The 20,597-nt window shown below is 41.0% G+C and overlaps 1 protein-coding gene across 2 annotated transcripts in view; it reads left to right on the top strand.

The window, feature by feature from the left end:
- Positions 1–20,597, top strand: part of AP4S1 (adaptor related protein complex 4 subunit sigma 1) — a 44,310-nt gene that overhangs the window by 12,609 nt on the left and 11,104 nt on the right. For both annotated transcript variants that reach the window (XM_006729545.3, XM_081829486.1), the window contains exons 2-4: positions 14,708–14,913; positions 18,624–18,710; positions 19,769–19,837. In XM_006729545.3, coding sequence (XP_006729608.1) covers positions 14,776–14,913; positions 18,624–18,710; positions 19,769–19,837 — 294 coding nt within the window. In that variant the 5' untranslated portion in view covers positions 14,708–14,775. The remainder of the gene's footprint in view (positions 1–14,707; positions 14,914–18,623; positions 18,711–19,768; positions 19,838–20,597) is intronic.

The raw sequence follows: 20,597 nt of genomic DNA, 5'->3' as shown, positions 1-20,597 counted from the left end.
TAAAAATAAAACAAGTACTTTCAGACAATGTAATGGTCTATTTATAGTATATAAATTCCTCATCCTCAGTTTTTGAAATATGACTTTTCTCCCACTGCCTGAATCATGATGCTGTAAAGACCTTAAAAATTCTTCAGTTCACCCCCTGATTTAAGATAGGAAGTCTGATATCTGAACATCTCCAAAAATGCAATATCTACCCTTTTCAGTAAAACTTCTGGCTTCTCTCTGATTTATTTATATGTTTTAAAGTTACAAATAACCACACTTAATATGAACTTACATGGTATCTTGGACCAGAATTTGCTGAGATTTTTTTTTTTAATTTTTGTAATTGAAGTATAGTTGACATACAATGTTTCATTAGTGTTAAGTGTACAACATAGTGATTTTACAATTCTATATACATTACTCAGTGTGCACCATGATAAGTATAGTTGATGAGACTTTTTGATCAATTTACCAAAATGGCTTTAGGTCAAGATTTTAGAGTCATGTGAAGCTTTAGAAATCTTTCAGATATATTCCTAGAAAAATGACAGACCACAGTATCAAGGTTTATTCTTAAAGTAAAGTACTTTTCTACAGAAATAGGAACTTCAGGATTTCCACAGATCCTGAATTTGATTGAAATTTAACATTTTATTATTTTTTTTAAAGATTTTATTTTTAAGTAATCTCTACACCCAATGTGGGGCTCAATCTTACAACCCTAAGATCAAGAGTTTCTTGCTCTTGAGCCAACCAGGCACCCTGAAATTTAATCTTTTAAATTGTTTTAATATTTTATTTATTTACTTATAGAGGGCAGAGGGGCAAAGGGAGAGAATCTTAAGCTTGATCTCACAACCCTGAGATCATGACCTGAGCTGAAATCAAGAGTCCAACGCTTAACCCACTGAGCCACCCAGGCACCCATTAACTTTTTTTTTTTTAAGATTTTATTTGACAGAGGGCGCCTGGGTGGCTCAGTGGGTTAAGCGACTGCCCTCGGCTCAGGTCATGATCCTGGAGTCCCGGAATCGAGTCCCACATGGGGCTCCCTGCTCGGCGGGGAACCTGCTTCTCCCTCTGACCCTCCCCCATCTCGTGCTCTCTCTCTCTGTCTCATTCTCTCTCTCAAATAAATAAATAAAATCTTTAAAAAAAAAAAAAGATTTTATTTGACAGAGACAGCGAGAGAGGGAACACAAGCAGGGGGAGTGGGAGAGGGAGAAGCAGGCTTCCCGCGGAGCAGGGAGCCCGATGCGGGGCTCGATCCCAGGACCCTGGGATCATGACCTGAGCCGAAGGCAGACGCTTAACGACTGAGCCACCCAGGCGCCCCCATTAACTATTTTAAAATGAAGTTTTAAAAGCAGCACACATGTAAAATGTGTTAAATGCCAAATTAGTCAAATGTGGTTGAAATATTTCTTGAGTGACCCAGGGATTTAACAGAAAGTAAAAGTCTCAGGTGAAGCTACTGAAAATGTATTCTGAATCATAAAGAAGAGATTTAGAGAGAGTGATGGGAGGGGGGAATGGATGGGAAGAAAGGCAGAGTGGGTGACAGACAGTTTTCCTGCAGGCACATTTCAGTAGTCTGAGAGTTGCAGTAGCAAGAATATCTCACTTACCCTGGGGAGGAGGATGAGGAAGGAAAAGGGGAGCTCTGTTGAGTGCTGTACGTTTTCTTTATCTCATTTAGTCCCCACAGTCTGTGAGGTAGCTATCATTATTCTCACTTAACAGATGAGAAAACTGAATCATCGAAGAATTCCAGCAAATCTGAAGCAAAGAAACAAACTATTTTCGTGTATAAAGAAACGATATATATTACAAACTCTGAAGGAGGTGCTCCAAATTCGATGAAAATCAGCTACGGACCAGTATTTGCTCTCATTTAAGGATAGAGACATTCAGAAACAGCTAGATAATTTAGAGACCTGTAGAATGAATCAATGTGATGTGGCAAGTAGAATCTAGTAGTTGCTGTTTCCATGTTTCTGGTATTTAGTCCATACTGATTAGATGCTGTCAACCCATCCACTTTGAAAAACAGTACATGTTTTAAAGAAGTATGGCATTTAGAAATGTCACAATAAATAAAACAAAAGCTTCATTATTCAGAGTAAACATTTATTTTCCAGTTGGGTAATTTTGTAAAATTATGTAATGCAGCTCAACATTCCTAAACAAACTTTTTGTGTGTGACACAAAAAATAACACATGGGAAATAAAGGAAAGTAAAGATAGAGAATAAAAATTGGCCTCAATCCTACCATCCAGATTTAAGCAAAATGCATTTTGGTATAATTACTTCCTTCTCTGCTTATTATTTCATAGTAACTCTGAACTTTATGTAATGTACATGTACAGTGATTTTTAGTAAATTTACCAAGTTGTGCAAATATTATCATGCAAATAAATCCAGTGTTAGAAGATTTTCACTGTAAGGGAGGTGGGTGGGGGATGGGCTAAATGGGTGATGGGCATTAAGGAGGGCACTTGTGATGAGCGCTGGGTGTTGTATGTAAGTGATGAATCACTAAGTTCTACTTCTGAGACCAATACTATGCTATATGTTAACCAACTTGAATTTAAATAAATAAATTTTGTTAAAAAGAAGATTTTTTAAAAAGATTTATTTATTTGAGAGAGAGAGAGTGTGCGTGCATGGGGGGAGGGGCAGAGAGAGACTCTTAAGCAGACTCCCCGCTGATCAGGGAGCCCGATGTGGGGCTCGATCTCACAACCCTGAGATCACCACCTGAGCTGAAACCAAGAGTGGAGGCTTAACTGCACCACCCAGCCTCCCCCAAAAAGAAGATTTCATCATCCCAAAAAGAAATCTCATCCCCATTTTCCCCTAAACCTCTCCTGGCCCTAATTACATTATACCTGGCCCACTAATATACTTTCTATCTGTATAGATTTGTCTTTTCTGGATGTTTCAGATTAATGGAATCATACAATAGGTAGTATTTTGCATCTGGCTTCTTTCACTTAATGATTTCAAGTTTCATCCATTTCATAGCATATAGGAGTATTTTACTCCCTTTTATTGCTGGGTAGTTTTCCTTGTATGTAGATCCACCACATTTTGTTCATCAATTCATCAGCTGGTGGACATTTGGGTTATTTCCACTTTTTAGCTATTATGAATAATGTTTCTATGAACATTCATGTACAAGTCTTTGTGGACATGGTTTCGTTTCTCTTGGGCTTATACTTAAAAGTAGAATGGCTGGGGCACCTGGGTGGCTCAGTCGGTTAAGTGTCTGCCTTCAGCTCAGGTCATGATCTCAGGGTCATGGGATCGAGTCCCACGTCGGGCTCTCTGCTCTGCGGAGAGCCTGTTTCTCCCTCTCCCTCTGCTGCTCCCCCTGCTCTTCTCTCTGTCAAATAAATAAATAAAATCTTAAAAAAAAAAAAAAGTAGAATGGCTGGATAATATGGTAAATTTGTGTAAAATTTTAAGAAACTGGGGCGCCTGGGTGGCTCAGTCGTTAAGCGTCTGCCTTCGGCTCAGGTCATGATCCCGGGGTCCTGGGATCGAGCCCCGCATTGGGCTCCCTGCTTGGCCGGAAGCCTGCTTCTCCCTCTCCCGCTCCCCTGGCTTGTGTTCCCTCTCTCGCTGTCTCTCTCTCTGTCAAATAAATAAATAAAAATCTTAAAAAAAAAAATTTTTTAAGAAACTGCCAAATTATTTTCCAGAGTGGCAGAGCATTTACTTTCCCATCAATACTGCGTGGGGGTTCCAGTGTCTCCACATCCCCGCCAGCACTTGTTATTTTCTCCCTTAAAAAAAAAAAAAAAAAAGATTTATTTATTTATTTATTTGAGAGAGAGAGAGAGAGCATGAGCGGGAGGGGAGAGGGAGAGAGAGTGAGAACCCCAAGCAGACCCCACGCCCCGCACAGAGCCTGATGCCAGGCTCGATCCCACTGAACATGATTATGACCTGAGCTGAAATCAAGAGTGGCACACTGAACTGACTCAGGGTCATGAGTTCAAGCCCCATGCTGGGCATGGAGCCTACTTAAAATAAAATTTTTTAATAAAATTAAAAGTTTTATAGTTTTATCTCTTATATTTAGGTCTGTGATCTATTTTGAGGTAATTTTTGTGTATGATGTAACATGCATTGTTGTAATTTCTTGAGGTTAAATGAAATATTCTAGTCAGCTACTAGTAAATTCTTGACAAAAGAATGGCTCTCTGCTTCCTGGAAATATCATTGTATTCCAATATATGTACAACTTTGAGAGAGACCAGCTGAGGCCATGAGGGATGGGGCTGCCACCCAGCCAGCCAGATCACCTGAACGAACCTGAGGATCTGTGGGGTGACATGTCAGGACAGCTTGCCCTCTCATCCAGCATTCTATGGATTAAGATCCATGACCAGGGCACCTGGGTGGCTCAGTTGGTTAAGCAACTGCCTTCAGCTCAGGTCATGCTCCTGGAGTCCCAGGATCGAGTCCCACATCGGGCTCCTGGCTCAGCGGGGAGCCTGCTTCTCCCTCTGACCCTCTCCCCTCTCATGCTGTTTCTCTCTCTCTCTCTCTTTCTCTCTCAAATAAATAAATAAATAAATAAATAAAATCTTTAAAAAAAAAAAAGATCCATGACCAAATGAAAGAAATTATCCATAATAGTTGTGTTTCTGTTTACTCTGTTGCTTTGCCATCTTGTACCTAGGAAGCACTCAACTTACGTTATTTTGTCTGACTTGATACTGAGAAAGGTGAACTTCCTGACCTTGTAGGTGTATACTTTAATGGATCTTTTAATACTCTGCCCTCCATGTGTGGTTCCTGCTCCAGACCTACTGAATCAGATTCTATATTTTCCTAAGTTCCCCAAGCGATTTGTGTGCTCATTAAGTCTGATAAGCACTGGTCTATAGCAGAGCAAACTATAGCCTGCAGACTAAATCCAGTTGCTGACTGCTTTCATAAATAAAGTTTTCTTGGAACACAGCTACACCCATTTCTTTATATATTATTTATACCGTATGGGCTGCTTTCATTCTGCAGGGGCAGAGTGACTAGTTGAGAAAGAGACCATATGGCCCTCAGAGCCTAAAATACTACCTGGCTTTTATAGAAAAAGCTTTTCTGAACCCTGAACTAGGGAAAAAGAGGGAAAGTTCCCAAACGGTGATGTGTGGTTGAAGGATTACTGGGAGTTCAGTGGTTATCCAGGTCAGAACAGAGCCTGACTGCGGTGCCTGGGTGGCTCAGTCGTTAAGCATCTGCCTTCGGCTGGGGTCATGATCCCAGGATCCTGGGATTGAGCCCCACGTCAGGCTCCCTGCTCGGCCGGGAGCCTGCTTCTCCCTCTTCCACTCCCCCTGCTCATGTTCCCTCTCTAGCTGTCTCTCTCTCTGTCAAATAAATAAATAAAATCTTAAAAAAAAAAAAAAGAACAGAGCCTAACCAAAGGGTATAGTAAGCTATTTATAGAATGTATACATTGATACACACCCACCCCTCATCTATTAAAATTAATATGCTTCTTAGCTAAATGAAAATAAGAAAGCCTGAAGTGTAGTTGTTGGGAATGTTAATAAAAATGAACCTCATACCTAAATATCTATAATATACTGATAAAAAACTTCAATATTTCAGCAATATAACCAAATATAACTAATATAACCAATATGACATAGACTTATACACTCAGACACACCAATAAACAAACCCTCTTCGCTTTAATACAAATACTTATAACTCTCTCCTTTTTTATCTTAAAGTTTTTTTTATTTATCTAAGTAATCTCTACACCCAGTGTGGGGCTTGAACTCATGACCTAGAGATCAAGAGTCACATTCTTTTCCAACTGAGCCAACCAGGAGCCCCTCTCTCCTTTTTTTAAAAATAAACTTTTTATTTGGAATAATTTTAGATTTATAAAACAATTGCAAAGATTGTATAGAGAATTTTTGAATATCTTCACCCATCTCCTCTAATGTTGTCATTTCGTATCATAGTGGTACATTTATCAAATCTAAAAAAACCCAACATGGGTAGCATTATTATTAACTAAACTCAGACTAGTCTCATGTTTCACCAAAAAAATTTTTTTTAAGATTTTATTTATTTATTTGAGAAAGAGAGCGAGAGTGAGAGAGAATGAGAGAGAGTACACACACAGAGGGAGAGGGAGAAGCAGACTCCCTGCTGAGCAGAGAGCCAACACTGGGCTCAATCGAGGGACCCGGGGATCATGACCTGAGCCAAAGGCCGTTGCTTAACCCACTGAGCCACCCAGGCGCCCCTCACCAAAAATTTTTTAAGTTTATTTATTTATTTTTAAGTAATCTCTACACCCAAAGTGGGGCTCAAACTCACAACTCCAAGATCAAGAGTCGCATTTTCTTCCGACTGAGCCAGCCAAGCGCCCCTTGCCAATTTTTTATTAATGTCCGTTCTGTGTTCAGGATCCCCTCCAGGATACCACATTGCAAGTAGTCACCATTATCTCTTTAATCTCCTCTGATCTCTGATGGTTTCTCACACTTCCCTGTTTTTCATGATCTTGACAGTTTTGGGAAATACAGGTCGGATATTTCTTAGAATGTCCCTTCCTTTGTTTTGTTTTGTTTTTTCCTACTGTATTTTCCTGATTAGAATGGGGCTGTGGGTTTGGGGAAGAATACCACAGAGATGAAGTACTTTTCTCATCCCCTCATATCAGGGGGACATGACAGGACTGATGATGTTAGCCTTCATCACTTGGATAATGTTGCGAGGATACCATTTTCTGTTTCCACGTGCCGCCCTTTGGAAGTGAGTCACTAAGTGCAGCTCAACCTCCAGTGAATGGGCGGGAGAATTTAAGCTCCACCTCCTGGAGGAGAGCCTCTCAACAGATACACAGGTATCTCCTATTGAGAGCCTTTCACTTTCATGAAAGACCTACTTGGTACCCGTTTTCGTTAACTGAAAGAAGTCCAAAGAGGATTTTCACTTTTACGAGAAAAGGCGAAAAGCAAAAATAGCGTTGAACATTTGTTTTGCAGTGAGCAGTCACGGGGCGGCGCGCACCCGGGGCAGCCAGGGGGACCCTGCCGAGCTCCTTCCCCGGGACCCGCACTCAGCATGTCAGCATCAAGCTGCCACAGCTTTGAACTGTGTCCCTGAGCATCTGTGCTGTCTCACCATTTATTTCGTACATCCCTTAGCAAGATGTGTCCTAAGGCATCAGAAAAGCCTGAGAGAGGTTATTTTTTGTGTCTGGGAATGCTGAAAAATTTTCCCCATATAAATTAATAGTAATTACTTCTTTGCTTTACTGCCATTTTGGCTTAGTTTTTAAAGGTTTCCCAGGAACAGTCTACTTTCAGACAGCAGGGGGAAACCTGTTGGTGGGATTCTTCTGTCCTGTTTATTTATTCAATCATGTATTTAAATCAGTACTACTAATGTATACTTATTTTATACTTTGGGTAATAATCTGATACTATGGGGCGCCTGGGTGGCTCAGATGGTTAAGCGTCTGCCTTCGGCTCAGGTCATGATCCCAGGGTCCTGGGATCGAGTCCCACATCGGGCTCCCGGCTCAGCGGGGAGCCTGCTTCTCCCTCTGACCCTCTCCCCTCTCATGCTGTTTCTCTCCCGCTCGCTCTCTAAAAAAAAATAAATAGATAAAATCTTTAAAAAATAATAATAATAATCTGATACTATGTTATTTGTTGTCCAAATTGTTCCAGCTTTGAGCACTGGGAGCTCTTCCCGATTGTCTGGTCTGTCTTTTTTTTGAACAGGCTTTATTGAGATGTAATTCACCTATTTAAAGTGTACAATTCAGTGGCTTTTATATACTCACATTTGTTCAACCATCATTACAACCCTATACCTCTTAGACCTCCCATCCCAAACCCCCATCCCCTGGCAACCCTTAATCTATTTACTTTCTCTATAGATTTCCCCATTCCAGACATTTCATGTAAATGGAATCATACAATATATTCTCCTTGTGACTGGCTTCTTTGAGTTAGCATGATGTTTTCAAGGTTCATCTTTCTAATCTATTTTTGTTTGTTTGCTTGTTTATTTTTTGCTTTTGTATGATTTCTGTCTAGTCTCTATAATCTTTATTCAGATCTTGCTTCTACATAATTGTAATCCATGTGGGTATAGAATTTGGTATTCTGATTTGGTGACATTATTGTATCTACATTTTCCCATTTTTCTTCTAGTCTGCATATTTATTTTCTTTTTTTTTAAATTTTTGTTTAAATTCAATTAACATATAATGTATTATTGGTTTCAGAGGTAGAGGTCAGTGATTCATCAGTCTTATAGAATACCCAGTGCTCATTACATCATGTGCCCTCCTTAATGTCCATCACCCAGTTACCCCATTCCCCTACCCCTCTCCCCTCCAGCAACCCTCAGTTTGTTTCCTATGCTTAAGAGCCTCTTACGGTCTATTGAATATTTATTTTAATGTTAAAAAATATCAAGTTAGTGTTCATTTAACATTTGGTTCTCAGTTTGTAATATCTGAGCTTGTTTCATTTTTTCACTATTATAAATAATGTTACTATAAATATTTTTATGCCTGTGGATTTAAAATTATACCTTAGGATAGATTCCCAAGACAGAAATACTTGAGTTAAATGGTAGAACCATTTTCATGATTTTTTTGGTTAAATTCTATCAAGTTACACTGTAGAATATTTGTAACAATTTAAGGGACCACTCACAATGTATACATATACCTATCTGTTTCCTTATAATCTTATCAGCATTCCTTTCTAGTTTAATACACAATAAGAGAGGAAATGAAAGAAGTCAGTGTGTTAAATGTTTTACAAGAATTACATCATTTACCTCATTTAAACACTGCCACTCTGTAAGGTAGTTAACAGAGCAAGGGCTGGGTGCCAAAGGCTTCCGGGGTCACAGCCAGAGGGCAAATACCAAAGGTCAAGTCCTGGAACATTGCAGAAATCCAAGCCAGGCCATTAAGAACTAAGGCCAGAGAAAGAATGGAAGCCAAGGCCCTGGATCAAGGGGAATAAGACCAGGAAAGCCTGAACTAGACTGAGTCAACAGTAAGTGCTCCTGATGAATTCCAAAACACATCACTTCAGTGCCCTTTTATAGGATCCAGCCAGGGCTTTGTGAGTGCACCTGGTTCATTCAAAGGTACCAGAAGAGAATAAACACCAGGCTAGTCACTTGGCATTTTAGAGTCTGATCGCATTTAGGTTTAAAAAATAAAGTTGCTACAAATGCATGCATATTTACGTGTAAATGTATAGAAAGTCTAGAAGAATATGCACTAAGCTTAAAAACATTGGTTTTATCTTTGGGAAGACTGACAGGCTTTGGGGCAGGAGTTGGGGTACCAGGATACTTTATTCGTCTGCTTTGTTTGAGCACTGATGTGATTTTTTTTTAAGATTTTATTTATTTATTTTGACAGAGGGAGAGAGAGACAGCGACAGAGGGAACACAAGCAGGGGGAGTGGGAGAGGGAGAAGCAGGCTTCCCGTGGAGCAGGGGAGCCCGACGTGGGGCTCGATCCCAGGACCCTGGAATCATGATCGGAGCTGAAGGCAGACACTTAACAACTGAGCCACCCAGGCGCCCCATGATGTGATTTTTTTTAAGGAAAAATTATCACTTAAAAAAAGTCTTCATTATTCCATTCATTCAACGAACACTTATTGGATATTCTCTTACACTAGGCACTGTGCAAAGATCTGAAATAAGATATGAACCCTACTCACAAGTTCATGTTCTAATACAGTGTTTTTCAAACTTTGGGCCACAGTTGTTTTTGTTTTTTTTTTTTTTAATTTTATTATTTGGGCCACAGTTCTTTAGTGGTTTCTGAAATTAAAAATCATTGGATCATATTGTATTATAACCTAAGGTATAAAATAAAATATCCATGAGTCCCTACTGATATAAAAATAAGTGCATGAGTAAATAAATAATGGGGTACAGTAGACAGATCACCTGCACAGTAGAATTCCAAATAATTTACATAGGTACTTCCCCCTCAAGGAGATGGAACATAACTTCCCACCCCTTAAATGTGGGTTACCTATACTGACTTCCGGGGCGCCTGGGTGGCTCAGTCGTTAGGCGTCTGCCTTCGGCTCAGGTCATGATCCCAGGGTCCTGGGATCGAGCCCCGCATCGGGCTCCCTGCTCGGCGGGAAGCCTGCTTCTCCCTCTCCCACTCCCCCTGCTTGTGTTCCCTCTCTCGCTGTCTCTCTGTGAGATAAATAAATAAAATCTTTAAAAAAAAAAATACATTATATACTGACTTCCCTCTAAAGAGTATGGTATGGAAAGGGGAGGGATAACTTTACGGTACAGAAACCTAACAAAAACTGTCTCAGCCAGATGATCAAGTTCAGTTTCAACAGTGATATATCATGTTGATAGTATGTGCCTTCTGTGTGTTTGGGCTCAGTCCGTTAAGCGTCTGCCTTCGGCTGGGGGTCCTGGGATCGAGCCCCGCGCTGGGTTCCCTGTTCAGCAGGGAGTCTGCTTCTTTTTCTTCCTCTGCACCCGCGCCGCCGCCGCTCGTACTTGTGTGCTTTCTCTCAAATAAATAAAATCTTAAAAAAAGAAAAGAAAAATCCATATATCTATGTAACCCAAACACTTCACAACTACATTTTTTATAAAATGTCACAAAAATCACCAGAGTACAATACACACAGTATGGGTAGGTATTGTTTGGTGATCATCATATATAACTGAATCAGATATATATGTACCTGAATGCTGGGTCACAATAAAAATGTCACAATAAAAAAGTAAAAATCACTGGTCTTGTAGGAGAGCTTAGTATGTAATCAAATAATGATTACATAGGGTGACAAGTTTTGTAAGATACAGTAATGGGTTCAAAGAAAGATAGCTAGCAGGGCGCCTGGGTGGCTCAGTTGGTTTAGGCGACTGCCTTCGGCTCAGGTCATGATCCCGGAGTCCCGGGATCGAGTCCCACATCGGGCTCCCTGCTCGGCGGGGAGTCTGCTTCTCCCTCTGACCCTCCCCCCTCTCATGTGCTCTCTCTCATTCTCTCTGTCTCAAATAAATAAATAAAATCTTAAAAAATAAATAAATAAAAATAAAAAAATAAAGTGCTCTAGCTTCTTGTGGCATCTGGGTGGTTCAGTCGGTTAAGCATCTGCCTTTGGCTCAGGTCATGATCCTGGAGTCCCGGGATCGAGTCCCGCATCGGGCTCCCTGCTCGGCGGGGGGTCTGCTTCTCCCTCAGACCCTCCCCCCTCTCATGCTCTCTCTCTCAAATAAATAAATAAATAAAATATTTTTTAAAAAAGAAAGGATAGTAGCTAGCTCTTTATGATTCGCAATAGGGGACTGGGATAGGCAGACTTCACTGAAGAAAAAGTGATATATATATATTTTTTAAAGATTTTTTATTTATTTGAGAGAGAGAATGAGAGAGAGAGAGAGCATGAGAGGGGGTAGAGGCAGAGGGAGAAGCAGACTCCCCGCCGAGCAGGGAGCCCGATGCGGGACTCGATCCCAGGACTCCGGGATCATGACCTGAGCCGAAGGCAGACGCTTAACCGACTGAGCCACCCAGGCGCCCGAAAAAGTGATATATTATAATGACTTTCACCAGTGCTTATGTAGCCCTTACTATGTGCCAACTGCCAAACCCAGTTCTAAGAACATTCCGTATACTAACTCCTCTAATCCTTACAACCCAGAAGGTAAGTACTATCTATTATTATTCCCATGGTACCTTTGACTGAGTACTAAAGGTTAAGTAACTTGCCAAGGATCACAAAATTAACAGTCAAGCCTCAGTGCATGCTTTTGACTATTATACTGTTATGAGGACTTTATGTTTCCCTGGAGGAAATTTGCTTTTTAATTTGGAGGATTTTATTTCAATCACTTTTAGGGGGCCAAAAATGTTTTTGTCTAATATTACGTGTGTGTGTGTTACAATAATCTGATTCTGAGGTACATAAAAAGCCTTCAGAGCTAGAAAGGATATTAGTCATCACCAAATGCCACTTTGATTGCTAGAAACTTCATACTGTACTGTTTTCATGCGTTGTATTGTTTGGTATTTTCCAAATTAAATGTTCAGCAGCATTAGAGAATATTGACTTGATCGTTCCCAAAGCTACCTGAAGTTGATGCTTGGTAAGCTTAAATGAACATCTGATGACACTAATATACTGAGTGAGGCAAAGAGGTAATGTGATAAATTAAAGACAGCATCAGATTATGAGTCAGGGGGCCAGGATCCAAGACTTCACTCTATATCTCAGATTATCCATTTTCCCATCTGCAAAATGAAGGGAGTGCACATCAGGGATGAGAGGTATATGGTGCATATGTTGCCACACCCTGCTTCCTAACCTGCAACTGACATACTAATCGTTCATAGCATCCTTTTGAACCTGAACCGTTCCAGAATCCTTCCCAACACAGTGCTCAAAGCAGCAAATACAGTTAGTCACAGTTGGCACCCAAGTTAAAATCTGTCATCTTTGGATGACAGTCTCAGAATACACCATCAGAATAGGAAAACTATACCCAATTCAGTATGCATTTCAATTGTTCCAGTCTCTCTTTTCTCTAGGCATTTAGTTTGTATCATAGAGGGTCTTGGGACATTGATCTGCTCATATTCTACTGTGACTATACCAAACTCCCTCATCTTGGCCTTTAGGTATCCTGGCATCCTTTGTTTAAGGCTTTCCCCAGTGAAATTTCCCTTCTTTATCTGTCCTTGATTCACACAGGCTCTTGGGTGTGGAGTCCCCCAGGTCCTGGCAATCAAAACATCTTCCCCAGCCTTGTGTGTCCTTGAATGCAAAGAGTTTTATAAACAAAGGAAGTTCATACCTGCTCCCTGGCCACTCCCAGCACTTGTCTAGGCATATTCTTTCCTTATACCCTACCTCAGTTTCATAATTATTTGATTTCTCTCCTCCCTGATGATTAGTAACCAGGATCGGTGCTTAAAGCATTCATCTTCTGTTCTCAAACATGTACTTGTCTCTGAGTCTCTACATTATATATTTCGGATTTGTGTATTCTATAATAGAGTTTACAATTTTACTTGTCCACTTCATTACCACTGTATAATCCTACAGTTACAAATTGTGTAATTGTTTATGAGCATGCAAAACAAAGATGATGTATTCGAGCCTTTATAGATGCCTTCAGCTACTATTTTCAAGGCTTGCATCCTAATGAGTATCAATTCAACACACCCTTGTTTGTCATCCTTGCTCCTGAAGTCAGTGGGAAGGAATGCTGTGCTTGTTAAGGTGGAAACCAATTTGATCCGTTGGTGTAACATCTCAATGGGATCATTTTACATCTCATTTTACCGTAAACTTAACGCAGCCAGGGCATTTAAAGGCAAAGGTTTGGCCATGAATACCTTTGAGACAATATCTTTTTCTTTTTTTTAAAGATTTATTCATTTGAGAGAGAGGGAGAGAGAGCGAGTAGTGGGAGGGGCAGAGGGAGAAGGAGACAAGCCGACTCCCCTCTGAGCAGGGAGCAGCGACAGGGCTCCATCCGAGGACCCTGAGATCATGACCTGAGCTGAAACCAGGAGTCGGACACTCAACCGACTGAGCCACCCAGGTGCCCAAGACAATATCTCTTTCTTCTAGCTGGCAGTTGGAATCCAGAGTATAAGATTGTAATTTCTAACTTTTGTGAAGATCGTTTTAAAATATCTTTGCTGAGAGGGAATAAAAGAATGGATGGTAACTTAATTTACTGGTCACCAGCCATAATTTACTGGCAGTAATTTGTAAGGAGAATAAAAGCAGCACTTAATACCAAATGACTAAACAGAGTATGTTGCAGTCCCACCTACAGTAGTGAGCTTATCTTCCTGGAAAAGGGAGTGAATGACCACAGGCCTCCCCCATGGCACAGCTGCCCTGTCCCCGGCCGAGCTGGTCTACATAACATCCTGTCCTGTGCCCTGGATGATCACGGCGGCCCAGGCTTTGGGCCTGGTTCTTTCCAGCTCTTCATGTTTGGAATTATTGTGAGATAACCACCTGTCTGATACGGTTTAGGAAACAAGAGATGAACTGGGAGGACAAAGAATAATACAAAATGTAGTCCAAGAATTATCCCATAATCTGTTGCAACTTTTCTGTAAAATTATTCCATATTTTAAAAGTTCATTTAGAGGGGCTCCTGGGTGGCTCAGTCGGTTAAGCATCTGCCTTCAGCCCAGGTCTTGATCCCAGGGTCGTGAGTTCAAGCCCCACATTAGGCTCTGTGCTGGGCATGGAGCCTACTTAAAAAAAAAAAAAAGTTTTGGAAGATAACTAATGAAAATTTATGTTTAGGTTTTTTTCTTATTTTTTTATGGATTTGATTTGCTTATTTGACAGAGGGAGAGAGAGTGAGAGAGAGCATAAGCAGGAGGAGTGGCAGGCAGAGGGAGAGGGAGAAGCAGACTCCATGCTGAGTAGGGAGCCCCACGTGGGGCTCGATCCCAGGACCCTGGGATCATGACCTGAGCCGAAGGCAGATGCTTAACCCACTGAGCCACCCAGGCATCCCTATGTTTAGTTATTTATTAAAACCTCATTTAATTCTTAGGAGTGAAGACCAGTATTATCAGATCACATTTTATTTACTTCTGGTTCATCTATAGAACACATCTAATATTATTCTTTGAGATGTTTGATCTTAGCTTTTTGTTGTTCTTTCATCCTTCAGGTTCTAATTACAGGTACACCTTGACATAACTTTTGAACTATCTGGAAAAATATTGCCCAGAAAAAAAAATGATAAAATTTTTCCTCATGGTGAATAAACAAGGACAGACCCGACTTTCTAAATACTATGAACATGTGGAGATCAATAAGCGTACAGTTCTGGAAACGGAAGTCATAAAGAGCTGTCTCTCCCGATCCAATGAACAAGTAAGTTTCTGGTTCTCTCTTTTATCTCCTCATTCAACTAGGCAGTGGCAGATCTGTTATTACTGAGTCTCAAGGGCCATCAAGTTCTTTGAACTACATTCTTCAACAGCTATTAGGGAAAAGAACAAATGAAGTGAATGAAGACTGAAGCATAGCTCGCTCGCTTTATATCCCCTTAAGGAAAATACCAACAAGGAAAACCGGGAAAAGCCTTGAGTTCTTATTTCGGTCAGCGTATTTGTCTCAAATTTATTCCAGCTAATAGACATGTCTTCTTTTTTTGTCCATATGAATTTAGCCCTTACAACTCTTAGGGGTGCCCCCAGCAGGTGGCTCACTTTAAGCCAAGAGATTAAGGTCAGATGATTGGTATAGAGGTGAGCACTCGAGACCCACTTTGTGCCAGAGAATACTAGCATGATTCTCATGTAGAGCGCAGTTTTTTTTCTGCTTATCATTTTTGTAAACTTAACACCAACATAATCCTAGAACTAAGATTTAAAGATTTAAAAACAAAACAAATTTTATTTGAACTTGTCTTGTTTTATGATGTAGATGGGGTAAGCGGAAGTTAAAAATTCATATGACACAACAAATCTACCCATTCTGTCAAAATTGAGGTTAAACAAAATCATTAAAATAATAACAAATAAGAATTTTAGGAACTGAGTCTATTTTTACAAAGAGGTTTAATTGGAGAATTTATTTATGAGAGTCAGAGAGAGAAAGAGAGGCAGAGGCAGAGGGAGAAGCAGGCTCCCTGCCTAGCAGGGAGCCCGATGCGGGACTTGATCCCAGGACCCTGGGATCATGACCTGAGCCGAAGGCAGACGCTTAACCATCTGAGCCACCCAGGCGCCCCCAGAAAGATTTTTTTTTTTTAAGATTTTATTTATTTATTTGACAGAGAGAGACACAGCGAGAGAAAGAACACAAGCAAGGGGAGTGAGAGAGGGAGAAGCAGGCTTCCTGCTGAGCAAGAAGCCCGATGCGGGGCTCGATCCCAGGACCCTGGGATCATGACCTGAGCTGAAGGCAGAAGCTTAACGACTGAGCCACCCAGGTGCCCCCAGAAAGATTGTTTAAATCACCCATTAATTTTGCCAGTTCGCCATTTCACAGCATATGTAGAAAGCCTGTGGGAACCACTGCTAGGTCTTAAAATATTAAGGTACATCAGTGCTCAGAAGTTACATGTTGGAACTATGTTTCCCTTGGCTTCTAAATTGATTTTCCAGTCTCAACATCTCAGAGTCCTCTTTGAATTACTACTTTGGCCTGCCATGGCACACATTGCTTCATGTAGTTGTCAAAGGGAAACAGGAACTATTAAAGTGCTGTGTTAATAGTCACATACTTTAAATAAAGATAACCTCCAGAAGCATTCTTCTTGAATCTTTCTGCAGAAGGCAGGCACTGCATAGTTTCAAACACCATCTTCACGATACGTTACCCTTTGAAATATATGCTTTGGAACAAATATATTATTAGATATTTTTGAAGCATTCTGAATTCTTTTTTTTTTTTAAGATTTTATTTGTTTACTTGAGAGAGAGAGAAAGCGAAAGAGAGAGAGCGTGAGGTGAGGGGGAGGGGCAGGGAGAGGGAGAAGCAGACTCCCCGCTGAGCAGGGAGCCCTAACGAGGGGCTCGATCCCAGGACCCTGGGATCATGACCTGAGCTAAAGGCAGATGCTTAACTGACTGAGCCACCCAGGTGCCCCCTTAATTATTTTAGATTTTAAAAGGAATCCACTGGGCTTTGGGATAATTAGGCACTGAAGTAACACAATCTCAGCTTAGTTTTTATTTTATCCACAAAGGTGCTTGCTCCTTTTTTTTTTTTTTGTCAGAAACTCCTGAAAGGCTTTGAAAAATGTTCTTCGGTTCTTTCAGATAGATTGTGTTTCCTTGAAAGATCCAGCTGAGCAGAAATCACACTGGCTCTACAGTGAGCCAAAAATGCAGAGTGGTCCTGCACTTCTTAACCTTTATCCTCATTTTAAATAAGAGCCTCAAATCCCTCCATTTTATAGATGGTCAAATGGCTTTCCCATGGAAGAAATTTCATAATTAAAACTTACAGCTTCATCTCCAGGTGTATCTGGGCACCCAAGAGCAGTTATCCCAGTGCAAATAGCCAGAGTTCATGCGCAATCATATTTGGTCAAGCACACCCAGAAGTCCAAAGGAAGGGCAGCACTGCGCCTTTAGGCTGCTATCCGATTCCTGTCTACGCAGTGCCTTCCCAGTCCCCTTTGTACAATGGCTGTAGGAGAGAGATGAATGGGAAGGGAGTTGTTCTATCCACCAGGCCGTGCTGGTAAACTAGTTGTTAATTCATAGGAAGCAATGTTTACAATGGGAGATTTTGTCTAGCATCTGCCCCACAAAAGCCAAAACTTTAAATAATTCATAAGAGTCTACATTGATTCTTTTCATGGGTCTAGGAAAAAGAAATCAGGATTCTTTTTGCATGTGTGTATGCTGTGTATATTTGGCTATTCAGTGGCTATTAAATAGTACAAAACTAGGGGCACCTGGGTGGCTCAGATAGTTGAGCGTCTGCCTTCGGCTCAGGTTATGATCTCAGGGTCCTGGGATCGAGCCCCGCATCGGGCTCCCTCCTCCGCGGAGAGTCTGCTTCTCCTTCTCCCTCTTCCTCTCCCCCTGTTTGTGCTCTCTCTGTCTCTCTCAAATGAATAAATAAAAATCTAAAAAAAAATAAAAAATAAATAGTACGATTCTAGTAATCTGTTCCATTTGTAAAAGGATTACTCTCATACTCCAAATGTATAGAAATTACCTTAAAAAAGGGGGCGCCTGGGTGGCTCAGTCGTTAAGCGTCCGCCTTTGGCTCAGGTCATGATCCCAGGATCGAGCCCCGCGTCGGGCTCCCTGCTCAGCGGGAAGCCTGCTTCTCCCTCTCCCACTGCCCCTGCTCGTGTTCCCTCTCTCGCTGTGTCTCTCTCTGTCAAATAAATAAATAAAATCTTAAAAAAATAAAATAAAGATTCCATATTGGTCGGTGGTTAAAAAAAATAGATAAATAAATAAATAAATAGTACAAAACTAAATCTCTAATTGCTTCCAGCAGAGCCTAGGGGAGATGAAAAGAAGAAAATCTTTTTTTTTTTTTTTAAGATTTTTATTTATTTATTTGACAGAGAGAGAGAGACAGCGAGAGAGGGAACACAAGCAGGGGGAGCGGGAGAGGGAGAAGCAGGCTCCCTGCCGAGCAGGGAGCCCGATACCGGGCTCGATCCCAGAACCCTGGGATCATGACCTGAGCCAAAGGCAGAAGCTTAATGACAGCCACCCAGGTGCCCAAAGAAGAAAATCTTCTTTGTCATGTTGGCTTATTTTCATGTTGGAGACAGTTTAAAATTATTCAGTACCTTTGCCTGCTGATTTCCACACAGAGCAAAGCAAAGGAATGAGAAGGAACAGGTGGGAACCCACGTGGATGCTCCAAGCCTTTTTTCCTAGACCCCTTCTCTGCCTCCCAGTAGAGCTGCTTCCAGGTAGTCCCCCGAATACTGTGAGGAGGCAACCAACAGGCAACCAACCAAGATCGTGTAACATTTTAATATTATCTATTTCTGGGAATGTGTTGACCGATACTGAAATCAGAACCTAGAAATTATGCAGGCCATTTTGAAGAAATCCGTGGCAACCATAGGAATTAATATCTAATTGTGTTTTTTCTAGTGTTCTTTCATTGAATTTAAGGATTTTAAGCTGATATATCGACAGTATGCAGCTCTCTTCATTGTGGTTGGAGTAAATGACACTGAGGTAAGGTAATAGAGGAGCCTATGGAAAATGCAAGAAAATTAGGAATGACAGTCTGATTTTTTTTTTAATTTTTAAAGATTTTATTTATTTATCTGACAGAGAGAGAGAGAGAAAGAGAGCACAAGCAGGGGGAGCAGCAGGCAGAGGGAGAAGCAGGCTTCCTGCAGAGCAGGGAGCCCGACACGGGGCTTGATCCCAGGACCCTGGGATCATGACCCGAGCCGAAGGCAGACGCTTAACCAACTGAGCCACCCAGGCACCCCAACAGTCTGATTTTTATTCCTCCTTAAATTGACATTTTCTTCTCTGCTTGCCTATCTAAGAATTATCTTGACTCTTAAAGGATCTTTTTTCTATCAAGGCTAGGGAAAGCTGTGTGGAAGAAAAATATCTAGGATTTTTCTTGGATTAGATGAGTGGCTTGTGGGGAAGCACAAAACCACAGAATGCTTTCCTCGACCCTAGGCAATACCAGTGTCCTGCCCTTGTTCTGTGTGGCCCAGTGTGGCAGCTTAGACAGGTATAGAGGTCATTCAGTTGTGGCATGAAATATAGGGTGACAGATCAGAAGCCAGAGCAAACTATAAATATGATTGTGTTGTGACTGAATTTCCTCAGATTTAGTTCACCTTTCCAGAAACGTCATTCCCAGGTCAACAGAACCTATGGCTACTGAATCCATGAAAAGCATTTAAGATTTGAGATACTTCAGAATTTCAGTTGATTGTTTTTTATCCGTGAACCAAACCTAGAGGTAGTTTCCCATCTTCCCAAATGGAAAATTGGTGGCATGAAGAACCTGAAACACTGTTTCAGCCAGTTGATGATAAAGTCAGGGAGCAGAACTCAAAACCCTAATCACTAGACTCGATCTGATTTCAGTCCAGCTAAGTTCATTAAGGACTTAAAAGTCTTAGAGGTGAAGGTTTTCGATTTTCCCTCTATGGGTAAGCTTCTTTCAAACAAGTGAGTCGTAGAACTATTCTGAATATTTGTCAGTGTCTAATTTATAGACGGGCCATACTAAAACTAATTGTACCCTTCCTTTTTTATTTCAGAACGAGATGGCCATTTATGAATTCATCCATAACTTTGTGGAAGTGTTAGATGAGTACTTCAGCCGAGTGGTAAGTCTAATGACTAAGAAATGGTTTATGTCCTTCTCCCAGTTTTCCAGAAATGGTCTATATCAAGAACCTGTGTTCATATAGAGCTTTCCCATGTAAAAGTTAAAACTCAGATGATGCCACATTTTCTTTCCCTTTCCTTCTGGCTCACCCAAAGTGTTACAAACCACTGTGTGCCTTAGATCTTTATAAAGAACCAGTTCTACAAGCCTAAGAACCTCTTACGCCTTTCTTTTAATTAAGAGACGTGGCTATTGAACTTTCTCTTTCTCTCTCTTTTTTCTGTTTCCCTTCCTAAGGCACTAGGAACCTTTTTAGTTTAGGAATCATTTCTATCCACACCTTTGCTTTGATGGTCAAAACCAACTCCCCTGAAGGAATACATGAGTTCCTTTCCAACAGCCCCCTTTTTAAAGATTTTATTTATCTCTCTGAGAGAGAGAGAGGGTGTGCATGCAAGAGTGGGGAGAGGGGCAGAGGGGGAGAGAGAGAATCCCAAGCAGACTCCCCCTGAGAGCAGAGCCTGACACGGGGCTTGATCTCATGACCCTGAGATCATGACCGGAACCTAAACCAAGAGTCGGATGCTTAACCGACTGAGCCACCCAGACACCTCCCAACAGCCCCCTTTCTAAAAAACAAAACAAAACAAAAAACCCCCAGCTGTATGAAATAGAATTTACATACCCCGAAACTCACCCATTTAACCTGTATAGGTTTTCATATTTACACACAGTCGTGCAGCCATCAGCAAAGTCAA

Source organism: Leptonychotes weddellii, chromosome 9 (genome assembly GCF_054177405.1).
Source record: "Leptonychotes weddellii isolate Sample4059 chromosome 9, ASM5417740v2, whole genome shotgun sequence".
In the NCBI taxonomy this organism is placed as follows: domain Eukaryota; kingdom Metazoa; phylum Chordata; class Mammalia; order Carnivora; family Phocidae; genus Leptonychotes; species Leptonychotes weddellii.
The sequence above is the reverse complement of the archived record's forward strand: the minus strand, read 5'-3'. Positions and strand labels throughout refer to the sequence as shown.